The sequence below is a fragment of the Lactuca virosa genome, chromosome 1 (assembly GCF_052849685.1).
Source record: "Lactuca virosa cultivar CGN04683 chromosome 1, Lactuca_virosa_CGN04683_v6, whole genome shotgun sequence".
NCBI classification, from domain to species: Eukaryota; Viridiplantae; Streptophyta; class Magnoliopsida; order Asterales; family Asteraceae; genus Lactuca; species Lactuca virosa.
The window spans coordinates 191,277,445-191,297,666 of record NC_136426.1 but is presented as its reverse complement, the minus strand read 5'-3'; the positions used below and the strand labels follow the sequence as shown (position 1 = coordinate 191,297,666).

The following is a 20,222-nucleotide window of genomic DNA, read 5'->3' as shown; positions in this document are numbered from 1 at the left end:
TTCCTCTTCTGGAATCTTGAACCCTATGGGAACTGAGGGTCCTCTGTTGATTAAATATGCAGCTGTGTTGACCGAATCTGCCCAGAACATCTTGGGTAAACCTGCATGCAGTCTCATGCTTTTAGCCCTCTCGTTCAATGTTCTGTTCATCCTCTCAGCTACTCCATTTTGCTGAGGTGTCTCTGGAACCGTCTTTTGCATTCTGATTCCTTGGTCAGCACAATAATCAACAAATTCTTTGCTACTGTATTCGCCCCCATTGTCTGATCTGAAACACTTGATTTTCAAGTTTGTTTCATTCTCTACAATAGCTTTCCATTTCTTGAATGTGCTGAAAACTTCAGACTTATGCTTCAAGAAATAAACCCAAACTTTCCTTGTGCAGTCGTCAATGAAAGTAACATAATATCGGGATCCTCCCACTGAAGAAACTATAGTGGGACCATAAACATCTGAATGTACTAGCTCCAACTTCCCGGACTTGGGTGGACGACCAGTCTTCACGAAAGTAACTTTCTTCTGTTTACCAAGAACACATGGCTCACAGAAATCAACTGTTACAGTCTTTAGATCTGGTATTCTTCCTTTGGAGGCTAGCATCTTCATTCCTTTCTCACTCATATGGCCAAGTCTTTGGTGCCATAGAGTAGGTGCCCCAACTTCTTCAACAGCATGTGCTTCAGCATCAGAAACTTCCACCATATAAAGTGTACCCCGCTTCTGACCTCTAGCAACAACTAAGTTTCCCTTTGTCACTTTCCACTGATGATCACCAAATGTAACATGGTGACCTTCATCATCAAGCTGCCCCACAGATATTAACATCATTTTCAAGTCTGGAATGAACTTGACATTCTTCAAAGTCCACTTCGTACCTAAAGTTGTCTTGAGGACCACATCCCCAACTCCAGTAATATCCAGGCTCTTGTTATCTGCTAATCTGACTTTTCCTTTGTACTGCTTAAAATTATGCATTACTTCTCTGGAATGACTAGCATGAAACGACGCACCAGAATCCATGATCCAGGATTCAGTTGAGTTTTCAACACAACAAATGAGTGCATCATCTTCAGAATCTGCTGCCATATTTACTTCCTTCTTGCCTTTGTTTGCCGAAGGCTTTGGGCACTGATTTCTGAAATGACCTTTCTCATTACAGTTCCAACATGTAATATCTTTCCTGTTCTTCGATTGACCTCTCTTTCTTGACTGCGATCTTCCTCTACCACCACCTCCTCTGTTGGTCTTTCTTCCTCTATCTTCAGTACTTAGAAGACTACTGGAAGCTTCTCCGACACTTCTTCTGCGCACATCCTCACCAAGGATTAAATCGCGAATACCTTCGAATGATAGCTTGGCACCTCCGGCTGAACTGCTAACGGCCGTTACTGTGCCGGACCAACTATCGGGTAACGATGATAATAGTAGCAACGCCATGACCTCATCTTCAAATCCAATATCAACAGATATCAATCTTGATATTATTGAGTTGAATTCGTTCACGTGGTCTGTCACTGAGCTACCTTCCTTCATCTTCAGATTTACAAGTTGCCGGATCAAGAAAACCTTATTTGCCGCTGAAGGTTTTTCGTACATATTAGACAGCGCATTTATCAGATTGTAGGTTGTCTTCACATTGACAATATTGTAAGCTACATTCTTTGCCAATGATAACCTTATCACTCCGAGTGCCTGCCGATCTAATAAGTCCCACTCCTCCTGCGTCATCTCTTCGGGTTTGTCTTTGGACAAAGGTTGGTGTAACTTCTTCTGGTAGAGATAATCTTCAATTTGCATTTTCCAGAAACCGAAATCTTGACCATCAAATTTTTCGATCTTAACTTTCCCATCTTCAGCCATAGCTCTGATACCAGTTTGTTGGGAATGCAACAAAACAAGTTAAGCACTTCTGAAAAATTGATAAATGATTTCGGCAAAACTCGCGGAATAAAACTACTGAAAAAATGCAAACGAAATTGAACACGATATTTAACGTGGTTCGGTCTAATCTGACCTACATCCACGGGCGAACGAGAGAGAGAGGATTTTATTATCACCAGAGAAAATTACAATCATACAAGGCTAAACTGCACTTGTAATCTGATCACTCAGTATAAGGTATCACTCGTGCTTTTGGCTGCCGAATTAAAGGCTCTGCACAAAAGGCTTCCTCACTATTTCTACTGGATATATAAGAGAAGTTACTTGACTCTTATATATGTTTTTGTTGTGTTTTGGTGTATCTTTTCCCTTCAACATATGCTTCCTTTTATAGTAGATGAAAAGGAATAAAGAGGAGAAATTAGTGGAGCAAATCAAGGAGTAATTTATGGAAAGAGGAGTGGGTGGGAGACAATGGTGAGTCTCCACCAATTAACTCAACACTTCCTTCAAAGCCCACCAACTGAACTATAAAAATCTCAAAATCTCAGAGGATACTGATGATGTTTGCCAAAGAACGAGGAGATGAAGCATGCACTCAAACCAAACAAAACGATAAAAACTTGAGCCATTAGCCTCTTTCCCCATCTTAGACTTAAATTTGGAAGCATGTTATCGAACCAGACACGACAAATACTATAGAGCTAGGTTGCAGTAGGATTGTGGTTCACCTTCGCCCTTTACCCTCGTCGGCGCCCAAACCAAGCCTATAATTATTATATCCCGACATGTTATCATTGATGAGTCGGTTTTCCCATTTGGATCTATGACACCTCACACCAACCCCTTATATGACTTTCTTGATGATCAAAATGCAACATCATCCCTTTTTCGCCAAATACAAATGCTCCGGACACATCAACCCATCCTATGGTTAGAAGGTCTCGTCTTGGTACTTTCAAACCCATTCATCGACTTAATATTCATGTCGATTCCTCCTCTCCATTTCCCCATAATTACTTACAAGCTTTTAAAGATCCAAATTGGAATGATGCTATGAAGGAGGAATATAATGATCTTATCTCAAATAGGACATGGACTCTAGTTCCACGACCTCCTGGTGCAAATATTATTAACTTTATATGGATTTTCAAAAAGAAACAACATGCAAATGGGTCCTTAGCTCGATACAAGGCTAGACTGGTTGCTAACGGTCGTAGCTAACGACCGGGTATTCATTGTGACGAGACTTTTAGTCATGTCGTTAAACCTACTATAATCCAAATTGTTCTCACCTTGGCTGCTTCACAGAATTGGGCAATCCGTCAACTTGATGTGAAGAATATGTTTCTTCACAGGGATCTCCTTGAGACGGTTTATATGCATCAACTGTCTGGTTTTCAGGATCGGCAACATCTAGATCAAGTGTGTTTATTACAGAGATCTTTATATGGTCTTAAATAGGCACCTCGAGCATGGTTTTAGTGGTTTGCTCAATATATTAAAAAACTAGGGTTTTCTAATAGTCGATGCGACTCATCTTTGTTCATTTATCGATGGGGAACTCATACTGCATATTTACTTTTTGTATGTGGATGATATTGATCTCACAGCTTCTTCCATTGAGTTATTACAACATATTATTTTGACTCTTGGTAATGAGTTCTCCATGACAGATCTGGGCAATTTGAATTACTTTCTTGACATTGTTGTCACAAGAGACAAATCCGGTATGTTTTTGTCTCAGAAAAATATGCTCTTGAGATTCTAGACTGTGCTCACATGCTTCAATATAAGCCTTCTCGCACTCCCGCTGATATAGCTACCAAGCTTGGTTCTATCAGTTCCCCCGTTAGTGATCCGACTTTGTATCGCAGTCTGGTGGTCCCCAATATCTCACGTTTACTCGCCTTGACATTGCATATGTTGTTCATCAGATATGTTTGTACATGCATGACCCTCGGGAACCACATTTTTCTACACTCAAGCGTATTTTACGATATATTCGTGGTACTGTTGATCATGGTTTACAACTATATGATTCCACTGCTCGTGGTCTTATTGCTTATTCGGATGCTGATTGTACTGGTTGTCCTACTACTAGACAATCCACTTCAGGATATTGTGTGTTTCTCAATTCCAGATCTCTTGGCCTTCCAAACGACAGGGTACGATCTCTCGTTCTAGTGCTGAGGTTGAATATAGAGGGGTAGCAAATGTCGTTGCCGAGACATGTTGGATTCCCAATCTTGTGCATGAACTTTTTTCAGTCTCCACCTCGTGCCACCATTGTTTATTTTGATAATGTGAGTGCGGTATACTTGTCTACTAATCTGGTTCAACATTAGCGAACCAAGCATATAGAGATTGACATTAACTTTTTCAGAGACAAAGTTGCCTTGGGTTATGTTCATGTGCTTCATGTTCCCTCATCTTCTCAGATATCTTCACAAAGGGCTTACCATCTACATTATTTATTGATTTCAGATCCAGTATGAACATCCGTGAACCTCCCGTTCTGACTGCCGCGGGGGGGGGGGGGGGGGGGGGCTATTAATGTATATTTATTTGTGTGTATTTTATTTAAAGCCCCCTTTGATTATTTTATGTAAAGCCCATATGTAAACATACTTATATTAATGATATGAGATATGCATGGGAAAAATATTCTTCATATTTAGTTGTTCTTTAAAATTTTAAAATTATTCTCAAATTTAAGCATTTTTAGATCATTTGGTGAGTCCTCTCCACGAACACAAAACAAATACGTTTACAATGTGTTTCCTTCTTCAAAAAAAAAAAAAAAAAACAAAACAAAAGAAAAACGATTTAAATAACTGAATTAAAGATGAAACAAAAGCACAAATCAATACCTTCTTGTATACTCTCACTCAAATATACATGGTCTAACATAAATTCAAGGCAACTCAACACTGAGTTTGGGTGTTGGTTCAAGATGGGGTTTTGTGGTGGGAATGGTGGATGACAAAGAAAAATTCAAATACGTGAGGAGCAAACCATCTTACTTGTGGAAATTTTGGATAGAACTCATCGAGTTGCAGTAGCATTAGGTTACCCATTTGATGAATGAATCTATTTTCAAATGAGACAGACGCTCTTTTTCAAGCATTTTCATGTGAAGGATGAGACCTTGAAGATTCCCCCTTACCCTATGAATAAAAGAAAAGTAAGAAAATTTTAAAATTTAATGTCTTATAAGGAGAGTTCTATTTAGGCAGGTACAGCCAAAATTTTGAAATTCCTAATCAACTAAAAATAATTGATAACAACTGCCAAATATATCATGTATTTGGCATAAAAAGAAACAAATATAATAAAAAAAAAAAAACAAAAAAACACTGAGTTCAGAGCCCTAAATGAAGGAATTAGGGCTTGGTATGTCCATAAAAGGTTAGGCCTGTTTAAAGTTGTACAACATTCCATTGCATTCCATATGCTCCCACTCGGCTACAAAATATTTTACAGTTGCTTGACATGCTCCACATGAGTACGCAAGGATGAGAGCTTCATGCCCCATCTAAGGGGGTGTTTGGATAGGAAAAAAAAAAGGAGCTTATTGCTTATTCCCACAATAAGCTAATTTAAGTGTTTGGATAAAATCCAGCTTATTAGGCTAAATAAGCTAATTTTAATAAGCATCCCTCTCCATGCTTATTGCTTATTGCTTATTCCCACCACAAATAAGCTATAAGCAATAAGCTAAAAATCTAATCCAAACACCCCCTAAGATCTAATCAGACCCAAGTACATTTAAATATTGCTATTTTCAAGCATCCATTGAAATGTTATAAATACTTCTGTTTTGTTACATCCTAGCCCAATCAAAATATAATAGATAACATATTTGGCTGTGTATACCTTTTATTCATGTGATGAGAGAAAGGTTTGGGCGTTAGAAAGTATACCTCACCTAAGCGACCAAGTATGTCCGGCTTCCTTGGAGATAAAGCTCTAAACCACATTCCCTTTTTTTCTGAACAGTTAAAACAGATAAAAAGTAATGTGTTAATTTTTATACACACACATCCACTTGGACAAAGTAAATCCAGTGGGTCCCAAAATATTTATATGATCTAACATGTCAAAATATTTGATCAAGTAAAATAACAAAGCGGCCCATTTAGATGGATCATTGCTTGGGTCTATTCATTTTATAAACTAAAAGTAGAACTTTTATTTTTTATATTTTATAAAAACAAAATCCTATCTTATTATAAGTCAATCAAATCAATAATACATGGGTGGATTTGGGTCATATGATCCATTTGTTTAAAAGATTTATATTATGATCCATCTATTATAATAAATGGGTCATTATCAATCTATTAAGAGAACTGGGATATAACTGGGTCATTGGTCGGATCATTACACATAAGATACAACAAATAATTTTTTTTTAATAAAAATAACATTTACCTTGAAAGCTGGGACCATCTGGAACGAATTTTCGATGATAGGGAAACAAGTGAATGCCATCAGCAAAAAACCACATATTGTCTAGGATGTATTCTCCTGTTGTAGTTTGAAAAGGAGAGAGATCTCCACCAATTATGTGATTCCATGACTTGTAATAACCCAATGCATCTTCTTCTTCTTCTTCTCCATCATCATACACAAGACTCACCCCACACTCCTTTACAAGTTCATCATCTGGCTCTGTAACAGTAACAGTAATATGGTCACCAGCTTCCATCTCATTCATCCCAAACATCCAATGACTTAACATCACCCAACAATTTCCATCTACAATAACTCTGTCCATGTGACGCTCGTATATCCACATGCGGTTCTTTGTTATATTACTAATTGTGATCATTGGTGAACGTGGGAACTGAGGATCATATGAAAATTCCAACCACTCATCGATAGATTTCCATGTCTGTACATAGCAGAAGTTGAGTGCTGTAAGGTTTTTTGGAGATGATGATGGGATGGTAAATGATATTGATGTCCCCAGACTTCTATGCCTAAACCAACTCGGCATCTTCTCCTCTTCATACCACGTGCTGAATATTCCAAATTCATAATACATTGTCTGCCACATACAATCACATTAATTAATCACCATAATAATTATTTTATACATATTCACATAAATAAAGATAAATAACTACATAACACCTGGATTTTAGACTCCGGAGAGTTAGTTCCCACGCCCCTCTCCTTAAAGAAGTCTACATTAGTCTATCCCAAGCTACGTAATACCTTTTCCTCAACACATACCATTGCTTCGATTTTGAGCAGACCTTCAATTTCATATGACCAAGGTGTATAACCTACCCTCCAGTTTGATGATAACTCTAGTGGAGACATTTCGGGATCAAATACAACTTTTTCTACAAACTGCTGCTGATCAGAATAGAGCAATAACCTGCTTTGTGTACGTGGAGGATGCTCAACTGACTTCAGTTTTTCACAGTTATTCATGCTAAGTATCTCAAGCCTAGGAAGGGTTCTCACACAACTAGGCATGGAATTTATAGGATTGCCATCTAAATATAATTCCTTTAACATGGATAGGAAACTGAAGTCCATGGGAAAGGATTCATCAGACAAATTATTATTTGCAAGCGACAAACTTACTAAAGACCATGATAAAGAACTTGAAAACAACTTCAAATCACTTGGTATAGCACGCACAAAGGTGGAGGAAGAGGTTCCTTTGTATATGCCAATGTTACTATCCTTGCACATTTCCAGTGATTCGATATCTATATTCTTGATTCGAGATTCACCTAGATTGCATCCATCTAGCAACACAGTTTTAACCTTTTTTAACATTTCTATGATGTTTGTAAGATTTTCAAGCTTGTCGCAAGAGCTGAGATCCACGAAGAAAAGTTCAACACATTGATCAATTGATTCACAAACCTCAAGCAAACTAATGCATTTTCTAACTATTAACCTCTCAAGTGCAGGGAGTTGGTCAAAGTCACCAACACTACGAAGTTGTTTACAAAAACTTAAATTAAGAATTTTCAATGATCCAAGCAACTTTTTGTCTTTTAAGCATGACCCGTCCAACTACAAAAAATGGAAATAAGTTAGAACAGTAACGAATTTCATAAATTGAACATGGAAAAATGATAAACAAAGATAACTTACCTTTTGCCTCTTCTCAAATCGTGGATTACTATAACAACCGACAAATGATTCAATACTGCTGTATGACATGTCAAGAGCAACAAGATTCTCCATAGGTAAGTCTAAAGGTATAGAATTTAAATGAAAACCATGCATAGACAAGCCTCTTAATTCCTCTGGAAAGTTCGCATAGGATCCATTCATATGCAAGTTGTAGTAGCATCAAATTATCCATATTAATCAATGCATCTGTCTTTAGCTCAAATGATGCATCCTTCTCTTTCTCAAGCATTCACATGTCAAGGACAAGGCCTACAAGATTTCCTGTTCCCTAAGAAGTAAGAACAAACACAATTCAAATACAACAATCAGAAAATACAAAATACTTTGGATATACACACTATTTACAAGCTTACATGGCCTCTTACCTTTTTTTGTTTTAACACTTTGAATGACTCCTCATGACACCATAATCGACTTCGCTTCCATGGTTTGTCAAGTGATTCTTGACGTATTAAGCATCTTCCCATATCTTGAATTAACTGATGCATGTTTAATTCGTTGTTCCATCCAATAGTAAGAAGGAATCTGTCAATGAGATTTGTGATCCCAGATTTCGTGTTTATATCACATGCCTTTAAAATTGTTTCACTAACATCTCTATCTATTCCAACAAAATAACAAGCTATGTGCTTAAACAACTCCTTATCATTGTTAGATGGCAAAGAATCAAAGCTCATTCTCAGGACATTATTTATAGGGGAACTTGTTTCTTTCTTTAGAACTTCTATACACCCTTCCCAATAGGCTACATCTCTATTGTGTAGAGACTTGCCCAAAACTTCAAGAGCCAATGGATGTCCTTGACAATAATTCACAAGCTTATATAACACCTCTTCATAACCTGTCTTAGGATAGTTGCACATGAATGCATGGACACACAAAAGTTGTCGTGATTCAGTCTCATGTAAGCTTTGAAGCAAGACCTCTGTCTTCTTGGGTTTTATATTTGATTTGAAAAGTGCACAACTCTCTGTCAACCATGCGTCCTTTGTTGTTATAATTATTTTGCTTCCCGGGTGAAAACCTTTGCTTCCAAGCAATGCATCCAACTGATCAAGAGTACTGATATCATCAAGAACAAGAAATACCTGTTTATGAGCTACTGCATTCTCTATCTTTGAGGTGTATGCTAAAACATCATGAACTTTAGTTAAACTTGTTTTTGAAATGTCACCACAGAGTTGTTCTTGTAAATCATGCAACCCATTAAACTTTCCATCACATTTCCTAGTAATATCTTCAATATAGCTGCTTGTATGGAATTCACGACAATGTAACCCATAGACATATTTAGCTAAAGTTGTCTTTCCGATCCCACCCATACCCAAAATAATGAGTATGTCTGCTCTATGAGAGGATCCATTTTTCAATCATGAAGTGACAAAGTCAATATGATAGTCCATCCCAATAAGTAGCGGTTGAGCGCTCCTTCGGGGTACTTTTAATCTACGGTAGATGTCCTTCACAATTTCTCCAATAAACTCTGTCTCGAACCTGAAAAATAATTTAATAATAACTTCAAAACAAAATCTACAAAAGTAACTAATAGATTAGGAAAATTTAATTTATCCAAAGATCCAAATCAATTATATAAAGGCTATTAATTTTAATTAGGTTCTTTGCATCAAAACCATATTGTGTTTTCACTTTCTAACAATATAAGCATCTAGAGTGTATGGTCATAAATATATGTATAATAAGACCAAAGCCGCATACCAATGTAAGACAAGATTTCACTAACGGGCCATTTAACTTGATAAGGATCCTAAACCACTGCCACACACACGTAAGCCATATTTTGGATAAGCCTAATGAGCCTAAGCCTTGGATAGTCCCCAGAAGAAAAAGATACAAGGAAGGACATGTAGTGAAATGTGTGTGAGAGAGAGAGAGAGAGATTGTTTAGTGAGTAGATTTTGCATAATGTCAATTGTCTAGAATTTTCCTTGGAGAATTATTGTTCATCAGCTTCAATCTTAAACAGGAGGAATCCACAAATTGAATTTCCTTGTTGATTGTTTTGAGTCACTTGCTTTCAATTAATACACAGATCTCTTGTTTTGAGTTGAGAATTTCAAATATCAAGCTCTACCATAACTTTACTATGTTTCTATAAAACTATCAAACTTAACTATCTATGAGGTGCGTCTAAAAAAAGTAGGTTATCTTTTACTACTTACAGGTTATCTTTCTAGAATGGTATTTTATGTTTATTTTTTACGATTACGTCTAAAAAAGGGCCAGTTATGGTATTGTATTTTTAATAGCTGACCCATAGCAAACGGTTAAAATTGATTTTCAATAGAAGCATATAAAAAGAATGACATGGTTTATTTAAACGGACTAACCTATGATAAATTACTAAATGCATAACAAATGTGAAAAAAACTACCAGCATGTTGACTCTAAACAAACTCATTTATCATTTATGAGATCACATAATTGAAAACATAGATTCAACTTTGTGCATCTTCTTTATTCTAATACATCAAATACACATGTCTATTTAATGATATCAAAAAACTTATTGAAATGCATAGGGAGAACATGATATTGATATTTCATGCGTTAATTAAACAAAATTACAGACATGAAGAAATTGGTAAGAAAGTAGTTACCTTCCATTGACATCATTTCCTTTTAAATTAGCAACATCTACAAGCGCTTTATTCCACTGTTCCATCTTTTGAGCCCATTGACATCTTTTATCTGCATTTGTCTCTGCCTCCATCATCTGTCTATGCTTAGCCATTGCATCTCCAAAGCTACTTTGTTGCTTCCTGACATGGGTGGGCTCCACATGATAAAATATTGGGATGTTATACGCTGCTCAAGGATCAGCACCAATTCATCCAGGCACCATGTTGAAGAAGCGTAATTCTTAGACAGCACAATAATAGAAGCCCGAGATGCCTTAATTGCACTCTCCAATTCCGGTTTCAGATCTTCCCCTGTTTCAATCTCTTCATCATCCAAGAAGGTACTAATATTGGCCTCTATAAGTGCCTCATAAAGGTAATTGGTGAAACTAAGACCAGTGTCAAGACCTCTAAAACTTAAAAATACGTCATATCTATGACCATCAATTGATGAACTATGGCCATGAGTTGATGGACTATGGGCATGAGTTGACACAGAAGAAGAAGATTCTTCTGGAAGTTCAGATAGAACAACCATTATGAGTTGTGGGTTATTGACACTTCACTCTTCCCATGATTTTGTGTATTTATTTAAATAAATTTCTCCTTATATACAGGGTGTATCTCAGTAAGTTCTGAAACATCTCCACATATTATCTGTTATGAAAGTTGGTTTCAACCACTTTCCTCACTTGTGCTTCAATGTCAGGATCTAGTACCTAATGCCTCTGCATAAAATCCAAAATATTAATATCTACTATATGCAACTTAAATCTCATCAAATTATTTGAAACTCAATAATATTAATACCCTTGAATTCTTCAAAAAGAAACAGATTAAAATACAACACATATGAATTCTAATTGTTTTAATATACCACTTTTAATTCTCAAACATCAAGTTTCTAGTTGATTTTGGAGCTATATACCGCGTAATGTGTATGTGTGTTTTAACCCTTGATTTCGATCTGATTAACCCACATAAACATCCCTACTATTGTCTAAACAAAATCCATTTGAAGTTCACCTAACCAAATCAACACCAAATACCATTTTGTAAACAACTACAAGATTCATTAGTACCCCCAACAAGGGAAATTGCAATACATATAGGAAATTTCAAGCTTGCACTAGATACCAACAAACAACTAAAAGATCTAAACAAAAAAAAAAGTTAGTTTCTTGACATGGTTGTTCATAGATCCCAGAAATTAGCAGCACAAATCTTTTCAGCTTCGAAATTCTTTATCACTAGATTTAGTATCAGCATACATCAAAAGGATTCCAACTAAAAAGTCATCTCCTTTCTAAGGTTCGAATTTCAAACACTCAGAAGTAACTGAACGACAGTAATTGAAACAGACAAAATTCAATATCTGTTAACGAAATAAACAAATGATTATGATGTGATTTATGATTAATAAGATGAAACTGTCTAACAACATGTTAAACTAAATTGTAAACATGTCCCTTCATAGTTACCTCAAGGAGACCTGACACAGTGACGAGGTTGAGCAAGATGACCGCTGAAAACTACAGAGGTTTTTTGGCAGGAAACCGGCGAGTCAACGAGGGAGGAAGGGAGACTGCCGGAGAGAAGTTTGCTTTATGAATCGACGGTGTTCTTTTTTATGAAGGTAAATTGGGGCGAATTCTAACAAAAATTTTAAAGTCAGCGGGGAAACGGTCAAACCGCTAATCAACACCAGAGACTGAACAACTAAATTGTTATCATGTCCCTTCGTAGTTACATGCCTTGCGCTCGAAGCTGTTCAGGGTTTTGATTCTTTTGAATTTTCTCTTTTTTTTTTTTTTTTTTTTTTGTAACTAATGATATTTATGCATCAATAGTATAGATTAAAGAGTAAATTACTGAAATCGTCCCTGTGGTTTGGTCAAAATTATACGTTTGGTCCCTAACTTTTTTTTTTGCACTCGAATCGTCCCTATGGTTTGATTTTGTTGCGTTTTTCGTCTCTGTGGTTTGATTTTGTTGCATTTTTCGTCCCTTACATACATAAAGTTATGGACCAAACATGCAATTTTTATCAAACCATAGGGACGAAAAACGCAACAAAATCAAACCACAGGGACGATCCGAGTGAAAAAAAAAAGTTAGAAACCAAACATGCAATTTTGACCAAACCACAGGGACGATTTCAGTAATTTACTCTAGATTAAATAATAATTATATTTTTGTTTGTACTAAGTACAAAAATCACCAAATTGTTTATAGCAATTAAATTAAATATCCATTTTTTTTTTGTAAGTTTATCAAAATTACGATTTCACTTAGTTTGTGAATCATGACTGGGATGTTAAATGATCATTGTTATTGAACCCAAATGTCTTATGATCTTAAATTTGAACAAATCATTTTCACAAAAATCTCGAATCCTCCATAGACGTTAACGTCTTTATGTAATTACAAAAACCACCAAATCTATTGAAACACTTAAATGAAATATCTTTCTTTTTTTTATAAGTTTAACCAAATGACTATAGGGGTCACCACTTTTAGTTAGTTCGTGAATCGTGAACATGATGTCGAATGATCATCATTATTGAAACCTAATTTCTTACGGTCTTAAATTTAACCTAATTATTTTCGCAAAAAACTAAATCATCAAAACTTTTGACGATCATGACTTTTCTCAAATGCATCAACTTTCACATGGTTATAGTATTACAACAAGTAAGTATTCATACCAAATGGCTTTTGGTCTAGTGGTAAGGAGTGACTCTCTCACATAATATGTTATGGGTTCAACCCTCTAAATTGAAATTCTTTATGAAATGTAACAAACTCCGCTCATTTAGTGTGTCCGGAATTCTCCGCAATGATGCTCACCAAACCCAACATCGGACGTTCATTAATATATATTCTATTTGTCTTTTTAAAAAAAAGAATAACCTAGTTTTTATTGAAATTTATATGTTTAATACGTAAACCTCATCATATATTATTTTATCAAAATATTCCTAAACAATTTCAATTTTAACTCTTAAGTTCTACCAAGATGTCAAATTTAGTCCATCCTCATTTGCTTTTTTTTTTATTTTAAATCCAAACTGATCCTTTTTTGTTTAAATGCAATTGTTTTAGTAATCCATTTTATTATTATTTTTATTTAGGTTAAGGGGAGTGGTAACACTCCTAGGACCTTGTTACATCAGTTTTTTGAGTGTTATCTTATTTTTCTCCATTTAACACATAATCTTAGCATTTGATAGGGAGTGGTAATACATCTAGCACTCCATTTTTTTTATTTTCTTTTCTCTAATTTAATTAAATTATTTTATTTTACTACACAAACATATTTTCTGCACAAATATTACTCAAATTTTATTTTAATATAATATAAATCAATTACATGAAAATAAATATAATATTTAAGTGTTGGGTCCTTTTGGTTCTTCTAAATCAATGTTTGATGTTTGGGACCAAATTTGTAGGAAATTATCAAATGAGGGTTAAAACAATTTTATTGAAATCAAAGTTTTAAGAAGGGGGCTATATTTTAAACAAATTTGTAGTGAGGGTAGGAATCATTTATTTAGAAATGAAGTTTTGGAATGAGAAATGGCTTACTGGCGTACACATGAGCATGAAAATGGAGAACCAATGGGATGCAGACTTTTCTTTCTCTCTCCACTCGCCAAAGGGTTAACGAATTGAAAATAACGAGTCCTCTGGAGAGCTTTTAGGGGTCGTGTTTAACATTGCTAGCGAGGTTAGTGACTTAGCGAGTCCGGTGGCGACCCCCACCCCACTTAGCCTTATATTATATTAATATTTAATTATTTATTTTATTTACGAAAAAAGTATTTCCACTAAAATAGCCTAAAATATTTTTGGCCCAAATTGAGGATGTTATAATGTATGTGTCTATGTGTGTCATGTGTGATTTTGCAATAGGTATTAAATTCATAAATTGGTTTATAACAACTGAACTTTTACACACTAGTTGATATACCTATAACCAAGTCGTGCAATAGTATAGCTAAGATAAGACTAGGTATCGACCATAAGGGAAACGGGTATGGTTTTAATTCAGGAAAGAAAACTATTAATAAAACTATTAAACATACAAGTAAAGATGGGGTTTGTTTAAATTCAATTAAAACTAGCAAACAAAACTAAAAACTGAATTAATGTAGAATATTTAAAATATTTTCACTTAGACTCGAATTTACTTTTTTTCTATATGGTTGATTCCTTAGAATTGCAATGGTTTATATCGTTAATTACTGATTTCTATAATGATCAATTATCTTAGTCCCATTAACTAATATTATTAATTATAAAAAGCAGTTAACATAATGGTCATGTAATCAACTATCTAAATAACCAATTTAATGTTCGAATTATAAGAGATTCGATCTAGTGATTAATCTCCATGGTCATGATAATTAATCTAAGCACATAATGGTCATCTAATGCAACCTTACACTTTATACTTCATTAACTCATTACGTAATCCTAGGGGTGGCAATCGGGCAATCGTGTCATGTCCAACACGACATGACAAGACAAGGTTTTATGTAACATGAACACGACATGACATGATATGATGTTTCTTAACTAACACGAAAATGAATTGTTTCAAAAACGAAAAACACGACACGACACGATAAAGATAACATAAAATAACAATTACTTTATTTGTTTAATACTTAATCATACATAACACGACAAACATGACCTACAAATACTAAATCGTGTCAATTTCGTGTCGAATTTTTAACACGAACATGACACGACACGACGTCGTGTTCTTTACACTTGAAACTAGCATGATGTGCACAATTATACCTATCAACTTTTAAATTTGTAAACCTAACTAACTTAACTAATTTATGCACCTATAGGGAGTGTACCTAGTCGGATTAGAGAATAGCTTAAGTAAATCGGGTGTAGAACACAGGGAATGGAATTTAATTAATAAAATAATTATTAAAAGTTAAACTAAGAAACAAACTAAATGTAGGGGGTTTTTTACTGATTTTTCAAGATCCGAAGAACTTAAATCAAACAACTAAACTAAGCAAATTCAATATTAAAAAACACTTTCGTTAGATCTGAATCCCCCCTTTCCCATATGGGTTGTAACATCCGTAAAAATCAAGTCAATTTAAAACTTTCTAAATCGTACAAAAACCGATAGTTATTATAAATATATTTTCAAAATGGTATAATATCAGAGTATCCTAGAATCAAATCATAAAACATATGAGGTGTGTAACGACCCAATTTTTACAAAGAAAATTTTCATTTTCAATTAATCAAACCAAACTCATAAACCATAGATTCCCAAAACATTTGTTTTCCAAATCACACTTATTACATCATTGTTTTTCTTTTTGAAAACATCAGAGGGTCCAAAACATACTAAAAAGAGAGATAGAGTGCACGCCACGTCATCACGCCTTGCCCTTGCCCTTGAGCTCAGAAGTACGTAAAACAAATCAACAACCTGTAAGCGAAGTGCTTAGTGAGTTTCCTAGAGCATACCACACACAATCACATACACATATCTTGATAGCAGATAAAGCTATAAACATACCATAGAAACCATGTAATACGATTCAGCAAGAATGTCATGGGCTACCCCACATGGTCTTTACCTAGGACTGCCATGGGCTACCCCACATGGTCTTATATCTAATGTCATGGGCTACCCCACATGGTCTTTACCTAGGAATGCCATGGGCTACCCCACATGGTCTTATATCCAACGTCATGGGCTCCCCCGGGGTCTTTCATGCCAATATAATATCACATAACATATCGATTAATAAAAGAATGACACACACATAACATGTTCACATAATGGGCCGACCTTGGTGCCTTAGACCCATAGGTATGGTGAGAAGAATCACCTGACACGAATGCTGAACTGACACTTTGCGACCAAATATGCCCCACGTGTTGCTCCAACTCAACTGCCTAAAAGTGTCATACCATAACTAGTCATTACTCCCCAAAAGTCAACCCTGGTCAAATTCAGTCAAGGTCAAGTCAACAGTCCATGTTGACACTAACTTGCCGAGTACATCTAGCGACTCGTCGAGTTTCTCGTGATATAGCCCACTCACCGAGTCACCGGTGTGGCTCGTCGAGTTTCTAAGGTTTAATCGAAATTCTAAGGCCACCAGTCGAGTTTTCCCCTCTTGCGACTCGACAAGATCACATGCATCATCAGCTGGGGAAAACCTTAACCGACTCGCCGAGTTGTTCCTTCAACTCGTCGAGTCTACGACAATCTTCATCGGACTCGCCGAGTTGTTCATCCAACTCGTCGGGTCCAGGCCTATCTTCATATGACTCGCCGAGTCAACTTTGCGACTCGCTGAGTCCCTAGAATCCTTAAGCCATACATACTCTTTTCAGCCATGCAGTGGCTCCAAATTACAGATCCAAGCTTCTAAGGCCTGCTTTTCACCTAAAGTTGCAATCTTTACGTACATGCATGGCTAAAAAGGCTCTTAATGTCAAATCCAAACTCACAATGGGGTTTCACACTCAAGGAAGGCTTCATTCAAGGCCAAGCTCAGAGCTTTATGAATCTAGAACCCAAGGAGGGTCCAGATCTAAAGTTACAACTTCAGATGTAGCTCATATCCACATAAACCTCTCAATCAAGCCATAAAAACACTAAATCTCAACCAAAAGAGGTCTAGAAGGAAAATGAAGTGAAGGTGGCGACTTAATACCTTCAATAATGCTAATATGAGGTAGACCTCTGATTCCTTGCTCCTAGCCTCTTGCTCTCCAAGCTCTTCTGCTCAAAGATCCACTAACCAAGGCTTAAAACACACAAGGAAGAAGCACCACACGGATTAGGGTTTTCTTAGAATCTCAAAGGACTGTAAAGAATCCAAGGGAGGCTTATGATTCCTTAAATAGGGTGCACAATCCCAGGATTTAGGGTTTCATCTGCCAGCTCCTACTCGTCGAGTCCCCTCTTGGACTCGGCTAGTAGGTCATTAAACTTCACAGACCAACCCGCTACTACTTGACGAGTAGGGAGACTAACTTGTCGAGTAGATCTAAAAACTCAAAGGATTCAATATTATTAATACCCGAGAATCGGGACGTTACAAGGTGCGTGATCACGCCTTCGCCTTCCTGTGATCATCAAAAGTACCTGAAACAATAATAGATAAATGTAAGCTCGAAGGCTTAGTGAGTTAACCCCGAAATACCAATGTCGTACAGATATAACCATATCATATAAACATATAAGCAAACAACATGCATATAGAGTCTACAATAAGACTGAATTGCCCCTACCAGGCCTACAATCTCACTGGCCCACTCTTAGAACCTTCAGCATGTCTGGTCCGCCCACCTGGGCCTTCAGCCTGTCTGGACCGTTCTTTGGGCCTTCGGCTTGACTGATATGCCCCAAGGGTATGCAGTCTATCCGGTCCGCCCTGGGTCTGTTGGCCTTCAACACAAAGCAGGACCGCCTCGACCCAACCAATCACAATATGTCGACATATAAACGATCATGATCAAGTAGGCACATGATACATGAAACAACAATCATACAACTCACTACTGCCTACTAATCCTCAAACCACATACAGTCCCGCTACCAGCTAACCCCCATACAATGCGTAACCATAAGTAACCAGAGGTGAGATAGCCACCCGAACAGATAGTCCTACTCTAGAGCCAGAACCAAACAAGGAACATGCAAGAGAGCCTAGACCAAGGGTTCTCAGGCTATCCTACGTGCCCACCGATAGTCACTAAGGGCACTCCATGGATGATAACCAGCAAGCACAGATAACATATAGATTTAAAGATCACTAACATAGCAACCATCCTATAACCATGATACTGATCTAAACGATCTCTAACATAGCAACCATCCTATAACCAGGATATTGATCTAACCAATCACTAGCATAACAACCATCCTATAACTAGGATACTGATATAACCGATCTCTAACATAGCAACCATCCTATAACCAAGATACCGATCTAACCAGTCACTAGCTTAGCAACCATCTTATAACTAGGATACATATCATAAAGCATAACATGAAATGAACTCAAATACAAATATGAAAAGGGCCTACATTGGTGCCTTCGACCCTGTTGGTATAGTGAGGACAACTCACCTAGCACTGTTGAAGTCACGCGGATGAAACTCCAGCTGCTGGTTGACAGATTCCCGAACTAGTGGCGTGTGGTGGCGGTGTAGAGGGTGACAGCAGCAGCAACGGCTAACGGCAGCGTCGTCGATGACAGCCACCATGGCCGGTTGCCATGGTGGTTCTTCATGGCTCCTATTCGATAGAAACCACACACACGCAATTTGATCGCAAACAACGAACCAAAGTCACTAATACGAGATGAAATACCGAGAACACACCCATCCTTGCGACACACGGCTGAAACACACACACGACAGCCACCCTTGGGGTGACGGGTGTTGACCGGAGTAGAAAAGAACTACACAGGCGGCAACGACGGACGACGAATATCGATAATGGCTGAAACAACATAGAAGAAGAAGTGATCGGTGCTGCCATGGTCTTTTCGGAACAGTCCAGCAGCAACAGACGGTGGTCGCTCGTCGGTCTCAATGGTTCAAGACATCCGACAGCAAGGCTGTGGTGGCGTCCGGTGGTTGACGACCTCAACAGAGGTGGTGGTGCGGCACCGGAAGACGAGAGAGTAAGGATGGCGGCTGAAACCAACTTCCCAAGGGTTAGGGTTCCTTAGGGTTTATATACCCAACACTCCATCAAACTTTTTGCCATAATGCCAAGATCAGTCCTCCCTTTCTCTTTTTCTTACAAACCAAGGCCGTAATTTACCCTTTCTACCCTAACTTCGGAAATCCCTTTCAAATCCAATCTGAAATTTACCTAACAGCCCCTCCCTCTACAAATTATTTCCAAATGAAGTCCTTATGTTACCAAATGGCCCCTCGCCTGTAAAACCTTTTCATTTTAGGTACACATGATACCAAACACCCCCTGTCTTCTAAAAATCTTTACAAAATAAGTCTCGAATTTATAATTTAACCCCCGAAACTCTAATCGTGTCATTCGACTCCCCAAAACCAACACCCCGATAAATATTATGGACTTTAGGGCTAGTATTCATCCATTAATTTTATTTATTTAATAAATGGGGTGTTACAACTCTCCCCCACTTAAATTAGATTTCATCCTCGAAATCATTCCTTACTAATCCTTACACGCCCGCGAACTTGAACTTCATGGCCACAACCACAAGCATAGCCCAGCCTTTCCAAAGCAACCGTAACCAACCCTCACAGGGTTCTGAAACTTGATGATAGTTGAATTCCTTGCAATATGATTACATTTATTCGATCCGAAATCTGATGTCTCGAGGTGGTCTGGCTCCCTGATAGACCTCCCACACTGAATCATTGCCGAATTCATTACACTTATCTCCCAAATGACTACTCAACTTCTTGATATTTCGGGGTTCCTACTAGAAGACAGAGTCACAGACCCAATTTCCCTGCAACATACTTATGTTG

General features: G+C 37.0%; 3 protein-coding genes across 7 annotated transcripts; all 3 read right to left on the bottom strand.

The window, feature by feature from the left end:
- Positions 1–4,700: 4,700 nt before the first annotated feature.
- Positions 4,701–12,412, bottom strand: LOC145163505 (uncharacterized). 5 transcript variants are annotated; one of them, XR_013739700.1, is made up of 8 exons: positions 12,170–12,412; positions 10,668–11,416; positions 8,415–9,543; positions 8,008–8,317; positions 7,024–7,926; positions 6,319–6,937; positions 5,808–5,875; positions 4,701–5,051 (listed from the first exon to the last, which is right to left on the bottom strand). XR_013739700.1 is itself a non-coding variant. In XM_079082347.1 (8 exons), exons 6-8 carry the CDS (start codon positions 6,932–6,934, stop codon positions 5,004–5,006), a joined length of 732 nt encoding a protein of 243 aa, XP_078938473.1. In that variant the 5' UTR covers positions 6,935–6,937; positions 7,024–7,926; positions 8,008–8,317; positions 8,415–9,543; positions 10,668–11,416; positions 12,170–12,403; the 3' UTR covers positions 4,701–5,003. The 5 variants fall into 5 exon arrangements, 2 of the variants coding, with proteins under 2 accessions (XP_078938473.1, XP_078938478.1); XR_013739702.1 differs by having other exon boundaries at positions 5,813–5,875; XR_013739701.1 differs by having other exon boundaries at positions 10,668–11,000.
- On the bottom strand, positions 8,279–9,371 carry LOC145125989 (disease resistance protein RUN1-like). The gene is made up of 2 exons (XM_079061404.1): positions 8,415–9,371; positions 8,279–8,317 (listed from the first exon to the last, which is right to left on the bottom strand). The coding sequence occupies exons 1-2, from the start codon at positions 9,369–9,371 to the stop codon at positions 8,279–8,281; spliced, it is 996 nt and encodes a 331-aa protein (XP_078917530.1).
- Positions 9,420–11,226, bottom strand: LOC145125978 (disease resistance protein RUN1-like). The gene is made up of 3 exons (XM_079061396.1): positions 10,910–11,226; positions 10,668–10,829; positions 9,420–9,543 (listed from the first exon to the last, which is right to left on the bottom strand). The coding sequence occupies exons 1-3, from the start codon at positions 11,224–11,226 to the stop codon at positions 9,420–9,422; spliced, it is 603 nt and encodes a 200-aa protein (XP_078917522.1).
- Positions 12,413–20,222: the final 7,810 nt, after the last annotated feature.